The sequence below is a fragment of the Coenobita brevimanus genome, chromosome 71, assembly GCF_032717465.1.
Source record: "Coenobita brevimanus isolate Jiangsu-jjx chromosome 71, ASM3271746v2, whole genome shotgun sequence".
Taxonomy (NCBI): Eukaryota; Metazoa; Arthropoda; class Malacostraca; order Decapoda; family Coenobitidae; genus Coenobita; species Coenobita brevimanus.
This window is the reverse complement of record NC_137024.1, coordinates 23,496,692-23,514,831: the sequence shown is the minus strand read 5'-3', so window position 1 is coordinate 23,514,831 and position 18,140 is coordinate 23,496,692. Positions and strand designations below refer to the sequence as shown.

General features: G+C 41.8%; 1 protein-coding gene across 2 annotated transcripts in view; it reads right to left on the bottom strand.

The window, feature by feature from the left end:
• Coq3 (ubiquinone biosynthesis protein COQ3, mitochondrial) overlaps nucleotides 1–18,140 on the bottom strand; it is a 423,669-nt gene that overhangs the window by 323,147 nt on the left and 82,382 nt on the right. For both annotated transcript variants that reach the window (XM_080277702.1, XM_080277701.1), the window contains exon 3: nucleotides 695–934. In XM_080277702.1, the coding sequence (XP_080133828.1) occupies nucleotides 695–934 (240 nt within the window). The remainder of the gene's footprint in view (nucleotides 1–694; nucleotides 935–18,140) is intronic.

The window sequence follows — 18,140 nt, the reverse complement described above, 5'->3', positions numbered from 1 at the left end:
CTATCTTTTTCTCATTCTCTTTCTGTCTGCCCTCCTCTCTTCCTACTTCTCCCTTTCCTTCCTGTCACCTTTATTACTCTTTTTCCACTTTAGATGGCTCTACACTGAGTGACGCGCATAATGGTTTCCTGTAACCATGGAAACCATTTAAACCATTGGGTGGTAACCATATAACCAAATAACGGGGTGAAGGGAAGCCTGCTATAGTGCTCCTACTAACTGGGTGGAGATGCAAATGCACCATCCTTCCAGGAATCAAACCTCCACACTAATCCCTGCACCTTTTTATGACAAGGCACTGTCAACCACATGAGAACATCAGTCAACTACGCAGGAGAGGAGGGGGGGGGGTGATTGCTGATGCCGGTAGTTGATGGGTCTGTTCAGCCAGACTGGAGCTGATCAACAACTTAAAATCCCTACACAGTGATCAAATGGCTATACAGCCTCTTCCTACAGACGTCTCAAAAAAGATAGTTGACAGCAAAACTTAATTATATTACAATCTTTCTCAAATGCCGCCACCACCACCCTCTCTAAAAACAGATGATCCACATATCACCTGCCACTGGTATTACCATTTTATTCACCTCTCACCATACACTCAGATATTTTTACTTTTTGAGTAATGTATATTTTCTTTACACAACTGACTACTTACAGAACTTAACATACTTCTTCCTCTTTACTTTACCTTAGTCTGTTCAGTGAATGCAATGGTCTGCAATCTCCTTTTACATCCCACCATGAATCAGCCATTGATCGAAATTTAGCCACTTCCTCCTTGCTGTACGTGGACTGCTCGTGTCTACCACTGTTACTGTCATCTGAACTCTTAGAACCATCTGATGTGTTGTAGGTTGTAGATTCACCCTCTCTCTGATCCTGGCTCAGATGACTTCGTGAAGTCACTCCCTCTCCCGCGATGCTAGTGCTGACAAAATAAATACTGAAGTTTAATTCCCGGAAAACAACTTTAATATAATGCTCTATATAGTGACTGGTGGGGGTGTTCATCATCCACACACTCAGTGCAGTGATACTCTATTCCAGGGTAACTCTACATTGGGTTACAAGCCAAATGACTTCCTGTAATCATGGAAATCATTTAATACACTGGGTAGTAACCAACCAATATGTGTTCCCTATGTGTAAACAAGTGGGTTGGCAGAAGGTCAGTGCCCCTCACCAGAAAACAACTAACTAGAAAGACAAACAAAATACCCTCAACTAGGACAGACCAACAGGTGACAACCAAGGACGGTACAAAGGACATGGTACGGATTTCAACGAGGAATGTAAGGGGTGCGAATGATGAGGTGAAAGAGAGAGAGCTTGTCCAGGTGCCTGAGGATGCTTACATGGGCATATGTGGATTGACTGAGGCTAAATGGAAAGGTGAGAGTGTAACAGAGTGGGAGTATGGATAGGGTATACATGTGGGAGCAGGTGAGAATAAGAGGGCAAGAGGGTATGTATGTATTGTGTGCAAGAGATGGAAGGAGAATATAAGAGAGTATAAATCAGGTGGTTCAAGGATTGTGTGGATAAGACTGAGAGTAGGAATACAAACGTGGGTAACTGTGTGTGTATACATGCCAACAGTAGACTGTCCAAGTAGTGTGAAAGAAGAGTTCTGGGCAAATGAGGAAGAGTGCATGGAAAACTTTGCGAGGAGTGAGAGAGTGTTTTTGATTGAAGATATGAATGGAAGAGTAGGGAATGTGAAAGTGGATGTAGTAGTTGGTGAGTGGGGTGTGCCTGCAAAAGTGGATAAAAATGACAGTGCTCTAGTGGACATTTGTGTGGGGAGGGGGTTGGTAATTGCCAATACCTACTTAAAGCACAAAATGATTCACAGGTATACATGCGAGTGATGAGCAGGGTGAGTGGTGAACTAAATCGAATGGAAGATAATGATTAATTATATGTACGTGGGTGAAAGAATGAGAAGGTATGTAACAGATGCAAGAGCATGCACAGGCTGGGGGAATGGACTTTCTGACTACCACTTGCTGGTGGTGAAAATCAAGGCACAAATGCAATAGGTGAATAGAAGGGGAGAAGGACAAGAGGAAGTAGTCCACACAAAAAAGGCAGAAAGGTTGCAAGAGGAAGGAACAAAGGCAGAACACAAGAGGGAAGTGAAGGAATGATTGGTTAAATACTGATTTGGAGCAGACGAGGGAGGTGGAAGGTGTGTGCAAGATATTCACAGAAGAAATCTATGCAGCATGTGAGGTGGTGTGTAGGGTGAGAAGAAGATGAAAGAGGATGAAAAGAACAGCATGTTGGAATGAAAAGATGAGGCAAGCTGTGGCACAAAAGAAGAAAGCATATAGTGAGTGGATGGGAAGCACATGCATGGATGTTGAGAGATGGAATGGAGAGAGTTATATGCAGAGAGGAGGAGAGGGGTGAAAAGATTAGTCAGAGACAGTATGAAGCGAGTGGATGAGGAATTTCAAAGAAATCTGAGTGTAAAGTGGAAGGAATGCAAGAAAATGTTCTGGAAGGAGGCAAAGAGAGTTAGACAGGGTGATAAAGAAGTTAGCAGGGGCGTAAAAAATAAAAATCGTAGACTGATAGTGGAGAAGGGAGAGAAAGTGAGCATGTGAATAGAAGGCTTTAAGGAACTGTTAAACATAGAGAATGAAAATAATGCAAGTATAAGTGGCTGGGGAATGGCTGGAAAAAGGTGGGAGTTCAGAAGGGAGGGTGAGATCAGTAGTGGAAGCAATGAAGCAATGAAGAAAGTCAAGATGGGGAGAGCTCCATGAACTGATGAAGTGTGTGGTGAAAAGCTGTAGCAAGAGGGAGAGATAGTAGAAGAATGGATATGGACAATGTGCAGGTTGGCCTGGGAGGAAGGTAGAGTCCTGGAGGATTGAAAGTCAAGTATAATTATTCCAATGTGGAGAGAAAAAGGGGGGAAAAGAAGTGTGTGGTAATCACAGAGGCACTGTCTTCTTGGTGTAACGAAAAGTATATGGTAGAATACTTACTGAAAGAGTTTGGAAAATAACAGAGGAATTAGTTGGAGAAGAACAGGGAGGCTTTAGGAAGGGAAGAGGTTGCGTACAACAGATATTCATCTTTCGGTCTTTAGTGGAAAAATTTCCAGAGAGGGGAAAGAAGTTGCATGGAGCTTTCATGAATTTGGAGAAAGCATATGGCAGTGTGGGTTGACAAGGAATGTGGAATTTATTACAAATATATGGAGCAAATGGCAAGCTGTTGAATTCTATGAAGAGTATGTATGATGGTGCTAAGGCTGCAGTGCATGTAGATGGTGAACTGCATGAATTTTTCTATCTGAATGTTGGACTGAAATGGGGATGTGTCATGCCTCCTCGGTTGTTCAATCTGTATATGGATGGGGTTATAAAGGAGATACAAGGTAGGGCTGTGGATGTCTGAGTGGCCCTAATGAGGGAGGGCAGCATTTGGAAACTTCCAGTTCTGTTGTTTGCAAATGATATTGTATTGTTGAATGAGATTGAAGGGGAGCTGCAAGGCTTTGTGATTGAGTTTGGGAGAGTGTGTATGAAACAGAATGTAAAGATGAATGTAAGGAAGAGCAAAGGTATGGTCTTTGAGGGAAATGGAATCACTGAAAGCACAGTGAGGTTGGATAGTGGGGAAATGGAAAATGTGAGAGCATTTAAGTACTCGGGCAGTGTCATCAGTAAGGATGGAAGTTTAGAGGGAGGGGGAGGCCGAGGATGAGATGGAGGGATGGGGTGGAGAGGTATATGAGAGAGGGGGGTGTGAGTTGGGAGCAGGGCAGTGAAATGGCGGGGGACAGGGCGACTTGGAGGCGATTTGTTTGTGGCCACCCCAAACGGGATTGAGGCGTCTGGCAATAGATAGATAGATAGATAGAAGTGCTTGAAAGGGTAGAACAAGGAAGAAAGGTTACTGGTTCTTTGAATTAGTGATAAGAAAGAAGGAAGTGAGTATGGAAGTAAAAAAGTTGCTGCATGATGGCATTATGATACCAACTCTAACGTATGGAAGTGACGCTTAGACCTTGTTGGTAAGACACAAGTCAGGGGTGAGAGCAGTGGAAATGAGTTACTGTATCTGAAAGGAGCATGTGGATTTAATATGGACAGAGAGATTGACAAATGAGGAAGTGATGGAGCATTGTGGTGTGGATGTGATAGAATGCATTAGGGGAAACACACTGAGGTGGTTTGGCCACGTGGAGAGGATGGAGAACGAGAGACTAACGAGGAGAGTGTATTTCAGTGAGGCAGAAGGAGGGAGGGGGAGGGGAAGGCTGAGGATGCAATGAAGGGATGGAGTGGAAAGGTATATGGGATAGGGGGGTGTGAGTTGGGAAGAGGGCAGTGAAATTGAGGAGGACAGGGGGATATGGAGACAATTTCTTTCTGGCCACCTCTTATGGGATTCAGGCGACTGGCAACAGATTTATAGACGGATACTTCCTCTGTATATTTAACCTCTTCATACAATACCAAATAAACTTCTGCTATATACAGTAAAAGTCCTATTATTCAGCATCTATGGGACCGGGATGATGCCGAGAAATTGGATTTGCCGAATAATCAAAAAGCCTACCCACTCAGTACCTTAAATATATTGGTGAACACTGTCATCACCACTTATGGTATTACAACTGTGTTTGGAGAGACTACTGTATACTGTACAATACTGCAATCAATACAGTACTATACCTGAATCTGAAATATATATATATATATAAATTAGTGAACATATACAAGTGTAATGACACAGTAGGCCTACAAGTCAGATAACACTTCCTGGATGGCCGAAATGATAAGGAATATTACCTACCAGCTCATTACATCACTTGTATTGGTGAACTCATCACTACTTATATTATTACAAATATATTTGGAGTGAGTACTGTATACAGTACTTTTTCCAAACACAAAATAAAATAGTTGGAAAATTACATAAAATAAAGTGAAGGAATGAGAATTGGTAAGGTCTTTCTGATGAAAGATAAACGTACATTTAGCACTCATTCTTTTGTTCGTTTTTCTGTTTACATGTGAAAGGGAGAGTATTGATGCAAACAGTACTGTATTCCATTAACCCCTTAATAACCTCCGGCATTAAACAACCCTTTACAGTACCAATGTCAGTGATGTCGAGTTAGTGAGCCATGAAAAAACTGTGAAAAATTATGGGAAGGGAACGAAGGTCACTGGTATGTTTAAGTGACTCTACCCTACAATTCCAAGCAGTCAGGGGGTAGGTTAATCTAAGATGTTTTCGCCCATTTGGTAAATGCACCATAACTTTGTAATTTCTTCCGTGAATCATAGCGAATCATAGCATGGGTTTAGGAAGCTAAACAACACATTGCTAGGTGCACCAGACAATTATCTTCACATCTTTAAGGAAATGGAAGAAATTTAATCTCTCTTTGAGTACGTAGAGTAAGTTTCTTCCATTCTTCTGATATCAATTTAGTTTTCTTAAAGATGTGAAGATAACTGTCTGGCTCACCCAGCAATGTGTTATTTAGCTTCTTAAACCCATGCTATGATATCGCTGTCACAGAAAAATTGATAAAGTTACGATGTATTTACCAAATGGGCGAAAACATCTGAGATTAACCGACCGCATGACCACTTGGAATTGTAGCGTAGAGTCATGTAAACATACCAGTGACCTTCATTCCCTCCCCATAACTGTTCAGTTTTCTTTATAGCTCACACTAACTTGACATCACTGACATCGGTACTGTAAAGGGTTGTTCAGTGCCGGAGGTTATTAAGGGGTTAATGGAATATATTACTGTTAGCATCAATACTCTGTCTTTCACGTTAAACACAAAAACGAACAAAAGAATGAGCGCTAAATGTACGTTTAACTTTCAACAGAAAGACCGTAGCAATTCATATTCCTCCAGTTTATTTTTAAGTATTTTTCTGACTTTAGGTTAGGTTAGGTTCGGTTAAATTATTAGGTACAGTTAAACTCGGTTAGGTGAGGTTTAGTTAAACAGGACAGTCCCTGCCACCATTATGCTGAGGAATAAAAATACTACAGCTGTCACAGCCGTACAGCTACAAACAATGGGGAAACTGATTTAGCAAGCAACATTTATTTACGGGTAATGCATTACAGTACTAGTGGTTCATGGGCTATGCAATTACTGGTAAATGTCATTTTCAGGAAGGAGTCAAGAATGAATAAATTTCAAGAATTAGCGAGGAGGCTTGGAATGTAACCCTCGCTAATTTGGTGGGGGTGGTTACTGTACTGTATGATACTGTGCAATATTGTAATCAATACAATACCAGAATCTGAAAAAATATAGAAATTAATGAACATACAGAAGTGTAATGAAACATTAGGTCTACAAGTCACAGATAACACTTCCTGGACTGCCGAGATGATTCCGGACATCTGCCGAACAATCAATGATTTTCGTAAATGGGACTATTTCTCAAAACTGCCGAAATGTCGGATCTACCGAATAATCAGCTGCTAAATAATAGGACTTATACTGTACTGTGATACAGTACTAACCTTTAAAATTTATTTGGATAAGGATAAGTATGACTTCTAACCTCCGGTGAAGTATTTTCACTCCTGAGTGAATGTATATATATGTAGATAGATAGATAGATAGATAGATATGTATATATATATATATATAGATATAGATATAAATATAGATATATATATCCGGTATATATATATACCTGTATATGTACCTGAGTGAATGTATATACAGCTACAGCAAACTGACTTAGGACCTCTGCCCACAAGGTATTAAAAAACACAAATATCATACTATATCACAATGTTTGTTCATGAAATGCCATTCATTAAATGAAATCATGTTTCCCTTGTTTTTCAGGACCAGTTGGATGCATTTTGGCATGGAATCACTTAGATCTCTAAAGTTATCTAAGGACAATTCTTTGCACCAAACATCTGTCAGTTCAGTCTTGAGGTTGTCCAGATTGGGCGTCTTATTTTCTGCCATGATTTACTTCATCTTTGCCAGCAGTTTTCTATCGGATTTAGTTCCGGACTGTTTCCAGGCCAGTCGCGGACCTCAGTCCGATAATCCTGAAGCCAGTTTGTCACCTTTCTTTACTTGTGACATGTAGCTGAATTGTGCAGGAAAAAGTCACACCCATGAATAGCAAAAAGGTTTAACAAATGATCTTTCATAACTTGAATGTACTGGCCACCATTCATCATCAAGTTCTTACAAAGAAAGTAGAGGCCTCCCCTTCCCATTTCACCTGAGAAACACCCCGATACCATTACTGATTGTGGGTGCTTAACAGTCAGCACCATGTAAGCAGGGTCATATCGACTACGGGGGGCAGGGCGACAAACCATGGTAGAACGCACCTGGAACACTTGAAATATGCTCTCATTGGCAAACATAACTTTCCTCCACTCATCTGATGTCCAGTGTGCATACTTCTGGGCACTCTGAATGCACTGCTTCTTCATGCAGTCAGTGAGAATAGTTTTTTTTTACTGCAGTACGGCTTGGCAAACCCAGCTCCTTCTGCAAGCAATGCTGGATAGTTCAAATTGAGACGTCTTGTAACAGCTGGGGATGCATTCTCTTCAATTTTGCTGCTGTCAGTCGAGGATTCTTGATTAGTTCCCTCTTCAGAAGCGTATCTGTACATCTGGAAGTAGTCCTCTTCTTTCCATTGCCATGCTTCTGCTCTAGCATGACATCAGGTGGCAAGCTGCGCGCTGCAGCAAGAATCTTCATGACGGTCGACTTTGTGCATCCAGTATGTTCATAAATCGTGTTGACAGGGACATTAGCCTGCCTCCGTGCAATGATACGGACCCTGCCATCCCTTGAGCAGTACTTTCCAAGCATAACAACTAAACTCAAGGAAAATAACAGGGTAAACAGTAATGCATAAGAAAAAAGAGAGGTGCAAGCTCGGAGCGATGAGACAATATACTAAAACTCTAGCTTCTGGGCAAGCACTGACATGCTGAATGTTCTATCACTTCCCACCAACACCAGAGGAGTTCCCAATTACATCTTGCCCAAAAAAATTCACTTGGTAGAGGTGGATACACAAACCAAAGACAGACAAGTCTACCATAGTAATTCTGTGTGTAGTTCCTAAGTTAATTTGCAGTGGGTGTATATATATTATATACAGTATATACATATATATCCATACATACATATATATATATATATATATATATATATATATATTGTTACGGAACAGAGAAAGAAAATGTACACTTTAAGTGAGATTACTAAAAATCACTACTGTCCCGTAAAGTTCCAGGTTCAAAACAAAAGAGTTAGGTAAAATTACAAGTTAAAGTTTAATGCTCAAACTAACAACAAAACATTCAGGACTCATAAGGATAATGTAATGGCAAAAAAACAGGTTAAATATATGGTTAACTGCAATAGCCTCTATTAACACGAAATTAGCAAGAGTAAATTTATCTAAGTCAGCCCTGATAAAATGAAAATACACTGGGTAATGCTCAGTTAATGCAAGATAAATTATTACAGATACAAACTATTATTAATGATGACTGACATAAAGAACCTTACATGAATTACAAAAACCTTACTAGGCCTAAGAATCAACCTTATGCTACACAGTACAAGAAAAAAATGCAATAACACTTATACTCAAATTACACAGCTGCTAGATGATTGGAGACTTCCTGAGCACTCACAATAATAACTGTACAGGGGAGGACAGAGATGTGAACAAAATGAGGAGTAGATCTAAGTGGCAATAATGCAGAGACTGAGCTCATTATATAGGGGCCAGCAGAGCTTGATACAACTTGTAAGAAGGACGCGCAAATGAAGCCATAGGGGACAAAGAGCTGACAATCCCGCTCTGAACAACAGAAAGAACGACTTACTCTACTATAACGGTAGAAGGGGGGAAGTGAGGTAGAACACGCTAGTGATCAAACAGGCAGCACACTGTACGTTAGAATTACACAAAGGATGATGAAATCCTAGACTATGTAACACCTCCCCACAAAGAAAAAGAAATTTACAAAGGAAATTTCTTATTACTCTAAAACAATCTGTCTAAAGTCTAGATAAGCAATCTGCAATAACATATTCTTTCCCCTTGACATGTTGTATGTCTAATGAATACTCCTGAAGAAGTAGACTCCATCTTGTCAATCTCTGATTTTTATCTTTCAACTTACTAAGGAATTTCAGTGGGTTATGATTGGTATAAATGACTATGGGGTCAAAACCAGAACACAAATAAAATGAAAAATGCTGTAAACCCAAAATCAAGGCCAAAAGCTCTTTCTCAATAGTTCAGTAGTTCTTTTGAGGTGGAGTGAACTTCTTACTGTAATAAGATACAGGGTGTTCAATACCCTGATCATCCTTTCGCAGCAAAACAGCCCCAGCTCCTGTATCACTTGCGTCAACAGCCATCTTAAAAGGCTTAGCAAAATTTGGAGCAGCGAGCACTGGCTGACTTAATAGGATAGCTTTAAGTTTGTTGAAAGAGGATTCACATTTATCGGTCCAGACAAATTTAACTCCCTTTTTCAGTAGGTCTGTAAGTGGTGATACAAGAATTGAAAAGTTAAGAACAAATCTCCGGTAATAACCTACCATTCCCAAAAATCTTTGTAGCTCTTTCCTACTTTTAGGTCTGGGAAGATCACTTATAACCTGAACCTTAGCTCCTGGTGGTGCAACATGTCCATCACCAATTACATACCCAAGGTACTGAACTTTAGCTTGACCAAACTCACACTTTGATAAATTAGCTACAAGATTAGCATGAACCAAACGCTCAAGAAATTTACTGACATGGCATAGGTGATCTTTCCAGTTGTCACTGAAGATTAATACATCATCAATATAAACAACACACCCTGCCAAACCCTCTGTTACAACATTCATGAGCTTCTGAAATGTGGCTGGTGCATTCTTCATACCATATGGCATTACAGAACATGCAAAAGTCTTTCCTAGTGTTACAAAACATGAGATCTCCCTAGCACGTTCAGTCATAGGTACTTGCCAGTATCCCTTTAACAAATCAAACTTACTTATGTACCTAGCTTTTCCGATCTTGTCTATGCAATCTTCCACGCGAGGGAGAGGGTAAGTGTCTGTTTTGGTTATCTGATTAACACGTCTGTAGTCGGTGCAAAGCCGCTGTGACCCACCTGGCTTAGGGACTAGAGTGACAGGAGAACTCCACTCGCTCTGATAGGGCTCAATCATCTTGTGGTCCAACAGGTAGCCAAGCTCCTTCTGGATGAGAGGAACTTTCACTGGGTTCACACGGTAAGGAGGCAATTTAATTGGCTTTGCGTCTCCAACATCGACATCATGCATCAACACAGTGGTTCTTTCTGGAGTGGCACGGAACACTTGCGGGTACTCCTGCAGTAATGCCGAAAACTCCTGCCTTACCTCGGGAGGTAGATGAGAAAGCTTAGTCTGGAGATCATTCATGATATCAGGATTCTTCCCCAAACTATCACTCAGGCTCATACTGCATGGGAGAGCTTCACTTGCAGACTCGGGTGGAACAGCTACAGTGCAGACTGGATTATGTTCGTCCCGCCTGTGATATAACTTTAGCATGTTGATGTGACATAGTTGCTTGTTCTTTCTACGATCTGGTGTGGCGATGACATGGTTGACATCACTGAGTTTCTTCTCCACGAAATAAGGACCACTAAACTTGGCTTGAAGAGGTTGCCCATGAACCGGTAGCAGAATCAAAACCTGATCTCCTGGCTGAAAGTGGCGTAACCTGGACTTCTTATCATACCAAGTCTTCATCTTCTCCTGAGCAGCTCCTAAATTCTCTCTCGCCAGCTGTAAAGCAGTGGACAGCCGCTCTTTGAACTTCATCACATACTCCAGCAGGTTGACGTCATCTTCCTCCGACAGCCAGCATTCCTTGATTAGCTTAAGGGGTCCTCTTACTTCATGGCCAAACAGTAGTTCAAAAGGTGAGAAGCCCAGTGATTCATTTGGAGATTCTCTTGCGGCAAACACAATGAATGGAAGACCTTTATCCCAGTCCTTCTGATGTTCCAAACAGTATTTCTTGAGCATCGATTTGAGTGTTTGATGATATCTCTCCAACGCTCCTTGGGTCTGGGGATGGTAAGCTGAACGTATCTGGGTGATGCCCAACTCTTTCAGAGACTGCTTGAAAACATTTGACATGAAATTACTTCCCCGGTCTGACTGTACCTCCTTGGGCAGACCAATCTTTGTGAAGAACCCTAGCATTTCCTTAACCACGTTCTTTGCTGAGATATTTCTAAGTGGAATGGCTTCAGGATAACGAGTAGCCATATCAATCAGGGTCAACACATAAGAAAATCCTGAAGAAGTCTTAGGAAGAGGGCCCACAATATCCACCAACACACGGGTGAAAGGCGCCTCAAAAGGAGGAATGGGAACTAGAGGTGCAACCTTTTCGGTCTGATTACACTTCCCCACAACTTGACAGGTGTGACAAGACTTACAATTCCAGGAAACATCCCTGAAGATACCTGGCCAGTAGAAGTGTTTCAAAATGCATGCCACAGTCTTCCTCACTCCAAGGTGTCCTGCCAAACTGGAATCATGAGCCACTCTAATGATATCCCGCCTACAAACACGAGGGATGACAACTTGATGTACAACCTCCCATTCACAGTCGGCTGATGCTGTTGGGGGTCTCCACTTCCTCATAAGTACTCCTGACTTTACATAATAACAAGTAGAAGCACCGGCTGACTCTTCTTCACTGTAAGCAGAGTTAGCTAGACCTTTCAACTCAGGATCAGCAACCTGCAATTCAACCAACTCTTGACAAGACAAATTATCAACACTACGGGGTACTGCCTCATCTGGTGAGTGGTCCAAATTAGCAAGAAAAGTGTCAGCTAGGATAATATCATCATCATCATTATCCTCTAAATCACCAGTAACTTTAGACTTAGCCCTAGTGACAGCACATGCAGGGAACACATCAGGGACATCACAATCCTGGGATGCAGCCACTGGCTCACTAGACAACTGAGGAGCTGGACACACTTGACTTCCACCAATATCATTTCCAAGTAAGAAAGTTACACCTGACATTGGGAGAGTCTCAACCAACCCAACCATAACGGAACCATTAGCAAAACCAGACTCTAAATTCATTCTGCACAGAGGGACAGAGAAGTAATTATTCCCTACACCTTGTAAGATTACAGTTTCATCTGAGGAATTAACATTAGAGCCTAGAACACTGGTCAGCATAAGGGATTGGCAAGCACCTGTGTCACGATATATTTTAACTGATTTCCTGTCATTCCTGTCCAGAGGACTGACAAAACCATCAGACAGGAAATTAGCACATGAACTCTTGAGAGTGTCACCCACGTTACTGCTCAAAAGAGGAGCTCCATCATGAGAATTTAATTTACCCCTCAAAGCAGGTTCAGTTAACTCAGTTAAAGAATTCTGGGAACTCTCAAGGGTGGACACTAGACCAATTGACTGAAAATTTAAAGACTCCTTTTTGTTCACATCACGCTGTCTCCTGAAACATTTCTCCGTAGTATGACCAAGCTTACTACAATAAGTACATTTATGTTTCTGAAATCTAGAGGAGAAGCTGGTATTTACTTCCCGAGAAACATCATCCTCATTCTCTTTCCTGTTACCTGTACTCTGAGTAGAGGCAACGTACTTACTCTCAGCTTTCCCTTTTTCTCTAGAATATCTCTTGTGAGTGAGAACATATTCATCAGCTAAAACTGCAGCATCAGACAAATTATCTATTCTTCTCTCATCAAGATATAGGCTTACATCTTTATAAATACACCTCTTGAAGTCCTCCAGCAAAATCATCTGCTTAAATTTACCAAAATCAGAATCCACATTCTTAGAATTTAACCACTGCTCTAACAGATCTTCTTTGATTTTTGCATACTCAACATGGGATTGCTTATCTTGCTTGTAAGTTGTGCTAAATTATACTCTATAAGCTTCAGGAACAAGCTCATAGGCCTTAAGAATCAAGCTCTTAACTACATCATAATTATCAGATTGATCCTGAGGCAAAGATGCATAAGTTACTTGAGCTTTACCGGTGAGAACAGTTTGAAGGAGTACTGGCCAATACTTTTTGGGCCAATTAAAACCTGTAGCTACCCTCTCAAACAACTGAAAATACTTTGTTAAATCAGATTCATTAAAAGGAGGGACAAGTTTAACATTTTTAGCCACATCAAAATCATCAGAGCTAGATGATCCAGTTCCACCTTGTTTCATGCGATACTCATGGTCTGCCTGAATCCTAGCAATTTCAACTTGTGCCTCAGCCTCCTTAGCACGAGCCTGAAACTCAGCCTCCTTAGCATGAGCCTGAAACTCAGCCTCCTTAGCATGAGACTCCGCCTCCTTAGCCTGAGACTCAGCCTCCTTAGCACGTGCTTGAAACTCAGCTTCCTTCACACGAGCCTCCTGCAGGGCTAGCTGTAACTTAGCTAATTCAATCTGCGTTTGCTCATTTGGAGGAGTTACATTAAACAAGCTTTCATTAATCATGTCAACAATTTGATCTTTAGAATGATGAGAGTGAACTGCAATTCCCAATTGTTGAGCAACAAGCTTAAGTTCATTCTTTGTTCTGTTTTCTACATCATACACTGTTTGCACATTTGACAAAAAATCTTTGGCTTCATCATGTGTAGTAATAGTAGACATCATGAATAAATCACAGTCACAAAATATCGAGCAATATCCTTATGATAATATCCTGAATATCCTGATAAGAGGTCGCCAAATTTATGTTACGGAACAGAGAAAGAAAATGTACACTTTAAGTGAGAATACTAAAAATCACTACTGTCCCGTAAAGTTCCAGGTTCAAAACAAAAGAGTTAGGTAAAATTACAAGTTAAAGTTTAATGCTCAAACTAACAACAAAACATTCAGGACTCATAAGGATAATGTAATGGCAAAAAAACAGGTTAAATATATGGTTAACTGCAATAGCCTCTATTAACACGAAATTAGCAAGAGTAAATTTATCTAAGTCAGCCCTGATAAAATGAAAATACACTGGGTAATGCTCAGTTAATGCAAGATAAATTATTACAGATACAAACTATTATTAATGATGACTAACATAAAGAACCTTACATGAATTACAAAAACCTTACTAGGCCTAAGAATCAACCTTATGCTACACAGTACAAGAAAAAAATGCAATAACACTTATACTCAAATTACAGTACTCGTCAGAAGTATTCAGCGTTGTCCGCCAGGTGCGCAATACTTATGGCCCAAAAAGAATCACCCATTTTGGGGGGTAAGAATTGAGCCACAAGTTTGAGCTCCAAGCATGACGTCACGGTAGCCTGAGGCCTTCCGACGCGCTGGTTGGTTCCCGCCTCAGTCGCCCACGGGCTGCCTGAGAGAGAGGAACTCCGCCGAGTGTCCCTCTCAAATTGCGCCATTTTTTACCGAGTGTCCCGCAGTGTTTTGGCCTTCAGAACTTTGTTATGGCACCTACCCGTGAACTATCGAGTGAAATCATATCCCAGATCATTGCTCTAAAGGAGGCAGGCCACCAGACAAAGGAAATTAGTGAATTGGTTGGTGTGGCATGATCGACAGTGCGTCGTTGGTGTGCACGGTTTCGGGAGGAAAACAGTGGTGCAGTTCCCACAAAGAAACCGAGGTCTGGTAGGCCTAGGAAAACTTCCCCAAGGTCTGTTAATGTTTTAAAACGTGCAGTGGAGTTTAATCCTCGTGTGAGTGCAAGGAAAATTAAGGAGAGCAACCCGGAAGTGTTTGGTGAGGTGTCAGTGAGAACAGTGTCTCGTAGGGTGCATGAGCTTGGTTACACAAGTCACAGGCCTGTGAAAAAGCCTCTTCTCACCAAGAGCCAGAGAATTCGTAGGCTTGCCTTTGCTAATAAATATCTAACCTGGGGTGAGGAGCAATGGTTGTCAGTGTTGTGGTCTGATGAGGCAACGTTTAGTGTTACCTGTAACAGAGGAGCACGTGTGTATCGACGCAAAGGTAGTGACCCACTTGACCCACGGTATGTAGAAAGCACAGTTAAACATCCTGATTCACTCATGGTATGGGGTTGTTTCTCAGGGAAGGGTTTGGGGAAGCTTGTTGTACTTCCCAAGAACCTCAGAGTGAATCAGGATGTTTACCTGGAGCTTCTGTGTGATCATTTACCAGACTCCTTCGAGCTAACAGGTGCACGAGTGTTTCAGCAGGACGGTGCACCTGCTCACAAGGCCAAATCGGTCACCAATTGGCTTCGTGACTGCGAGGTATCATTCATGACAGACTGGCCAGGAAATAGCCCAGACCTCAACCCGATTGAAAACCTCTGGTACCTCGTAAAGAAGAGTCTCCAAGGGAAAGACGTGAGCTCTCTGCTTAAGTTGGAAGCCGCCATTCGTGACTCCTGGGACAAAATACCCCTCCAGCACCTCAGGAGCCTCGCCCTTTCACTTCCAAGACGTCTCAGGTCCGTGAAGAAACGTAAAGGCTACCCTACGAAGCACTACAGGTAAATAAAATGCATTATTTATATGTTTCTTCAATGTTGAAAGGTTTGTTTCTCAGGAGGGACGCAGGGCGCTCCATACTTCTGACGAGCACTGTACACAGCTGCTAGATGGTTGGAGACTTCCTGAGCACGCACAATAATAACTGTACAGGGGAGGACAGAGATGTGAACAAAATGAGGAGTAGATCTAAGTGGCAATAATGCAGAGACTGAGCTCATTATATAGGGGCCAGCAGAGCTTGATACAACTTGTAAGAAGGACGCGCAAATGAAGCCATAGGGGACAAAGAACTGACAATCCCGCTCTGAACAACAGAAAGAACGACTTACTCTACTATAACGGTAGAAGGGGGGGAGTGAGGTAGAACACGCTCGTGATCAAACAGGCAGCACACTGTAAGTTAGAATTACACAAAGGATGATGAAATCATAGGCTACGTAACAATATATATATATATATATATATATATATATAACTATCTATTGCCAGACGCCTTAATCCCTTATACAGGGTGGCCACAAACAAATCGCCTCCACATCACCCTGTCCCCCGCCATTTCCCTGCCCTGCTCACAATTCACACCCCCATCTCTCATATACCTCTCCACTCCATCCCTCAATCTCATCCTTGGCCTCCCCCTCCCTCTCTCCCCCTCCACCTCACTCACATACACTCTCCTCATCAGTCTCCAACTCTCCATCGTCTCCACATGGCAAAACCAACTCAGTGTGTTCCTCCTAACGCTTCCTATCACATCCGCATCCACACCACAATGCTCCTTCACATCCTCATTTGTCAGTCTGTCTCTCCATGTGACTCCACAGGCTCCTCTCAAGTAACTCATTTCCACTGCTCTCACTCTTGACTTGTGTCCTTCCAGCAACGTCCAAGCTTCACTTCCATACGTTAGAGTTGGTATCACAATACTTTCATGTACGGTAATAATTTTTTCACTTCCATGTTCACTTCCATGTTTCTTATCACTGCCTTCAAGGAACCAGCAGCCTTTCTTTCTTGTTGTACCCTTTCAAGCACTTCACCTTCCAAACTTCCATCATTACTCATCACACTACCCAAGTACTTAAACAAACTCACATTTTCCATTTCCTCATCATCCAACCTCACTGTACATTCATTGACTTCACCTCTCTCAAACACCATCACTTTACTCATCTTTACATATACCTTTACATTCCATTTCTTACACACTCTCCCAAACTCATTCACCAAGCCTTGAAGGTCCCCTTCGTCCTCACTTAACAACACAGTATCATCTGCAAACAACAGTACAGGGAGTTTCCAAGCACTGGTCTCTCTCATTAGGGCCACTCCAACATTCACTGTCCTACCTTGTACCTCCTTTATTACCCATCCATATACAGATTAAACAACCATGGAGACATGACACATCCCTGTTTCAACACAATCTTCAAACAGAAAAACTCACCCTGTTCACTATCCACACGCACTGCAGCCTCAGCACCATCATACATACTCTTCACAGCATTCAACAACTTCCCATCTACTCCATATATTCTTAATACTTTCCACAATCCTTGTCTATCCACCCAGTCATATGCTTTCTCCAAATTCATGAAGGCCACATATAACTTCTTCCCCTTCTCTAGAAACTTTTCCACTTAAGATCTAAGAATGAATATCTGATCTACACAACCGCTTCCCTTCCTAAAGCCTCCCTGTTCTTCTCCCAACTAATTCCTCTGTTATTTTCCTAACTCTGTCAGTAAGTATCCTACCATATACTTTTCCTACTACACTAAAAAGATAAATGCCCCTATGATTACCACACACTTCCTTTTCCCCTTTCCCTTTGTACAAGGGAATTTTTTTTTTTTTTTTTTTTTTTTTTTTATGTGTCCGACTCTGGGCATAGGCTTCACAGCCTGTTATCAAGGCCCAGCAGTCCTCCTACATACCATACACCTCTACATGTCACCACTTCGGTGCTAACACCCGCCGTCCATATTGAATACATGCTAGGGCTGTCTCATACAGGACTGGTTTATTGGTATTAGCGGGGGTATTTTTACGACATGTCGGCGGGTCTTCTGGTAGATCAGTAAAGCCTGATTAATTGAAATTCAAATCCTTAAACTGTTCCCTGCCCAGCCGGGATTCGAACCTGGGCCCGTTAGAACTGCAGGCCACCTCTCTACCGACTGAGCCACCGCCTGACTTCCAATCCTCCAGAACTCTACCTTCCTCCCAGGCCAATCTGCACATCTTCCACATCCATTCTACTACTATCTCTCCCCCATGCTTCAGCATTCACCACACACTCCATCAATTCCTGGGGCTTTCCCCAGTTTGACTTTCTTCATTGCTTCCACAACTTTTTTCCTACTGATTTCTTCCTGTCTTCTCACCTCCCTCCTTCTCCCAGCCAATCCCCAGCCACTTATACTCACATTACTTTCATTCTCTATGTTCAACAATTCATTAAAGTCTTCTCTCCATCTGCTCACTTTTTCTTCCTTCTCAACTAGTAATCAACCATTTTTATCTTTCACTCCCCTGCTAACTTCACTTCCACCCTGTCTTACTCATTTCACCTCTTTCCAGAA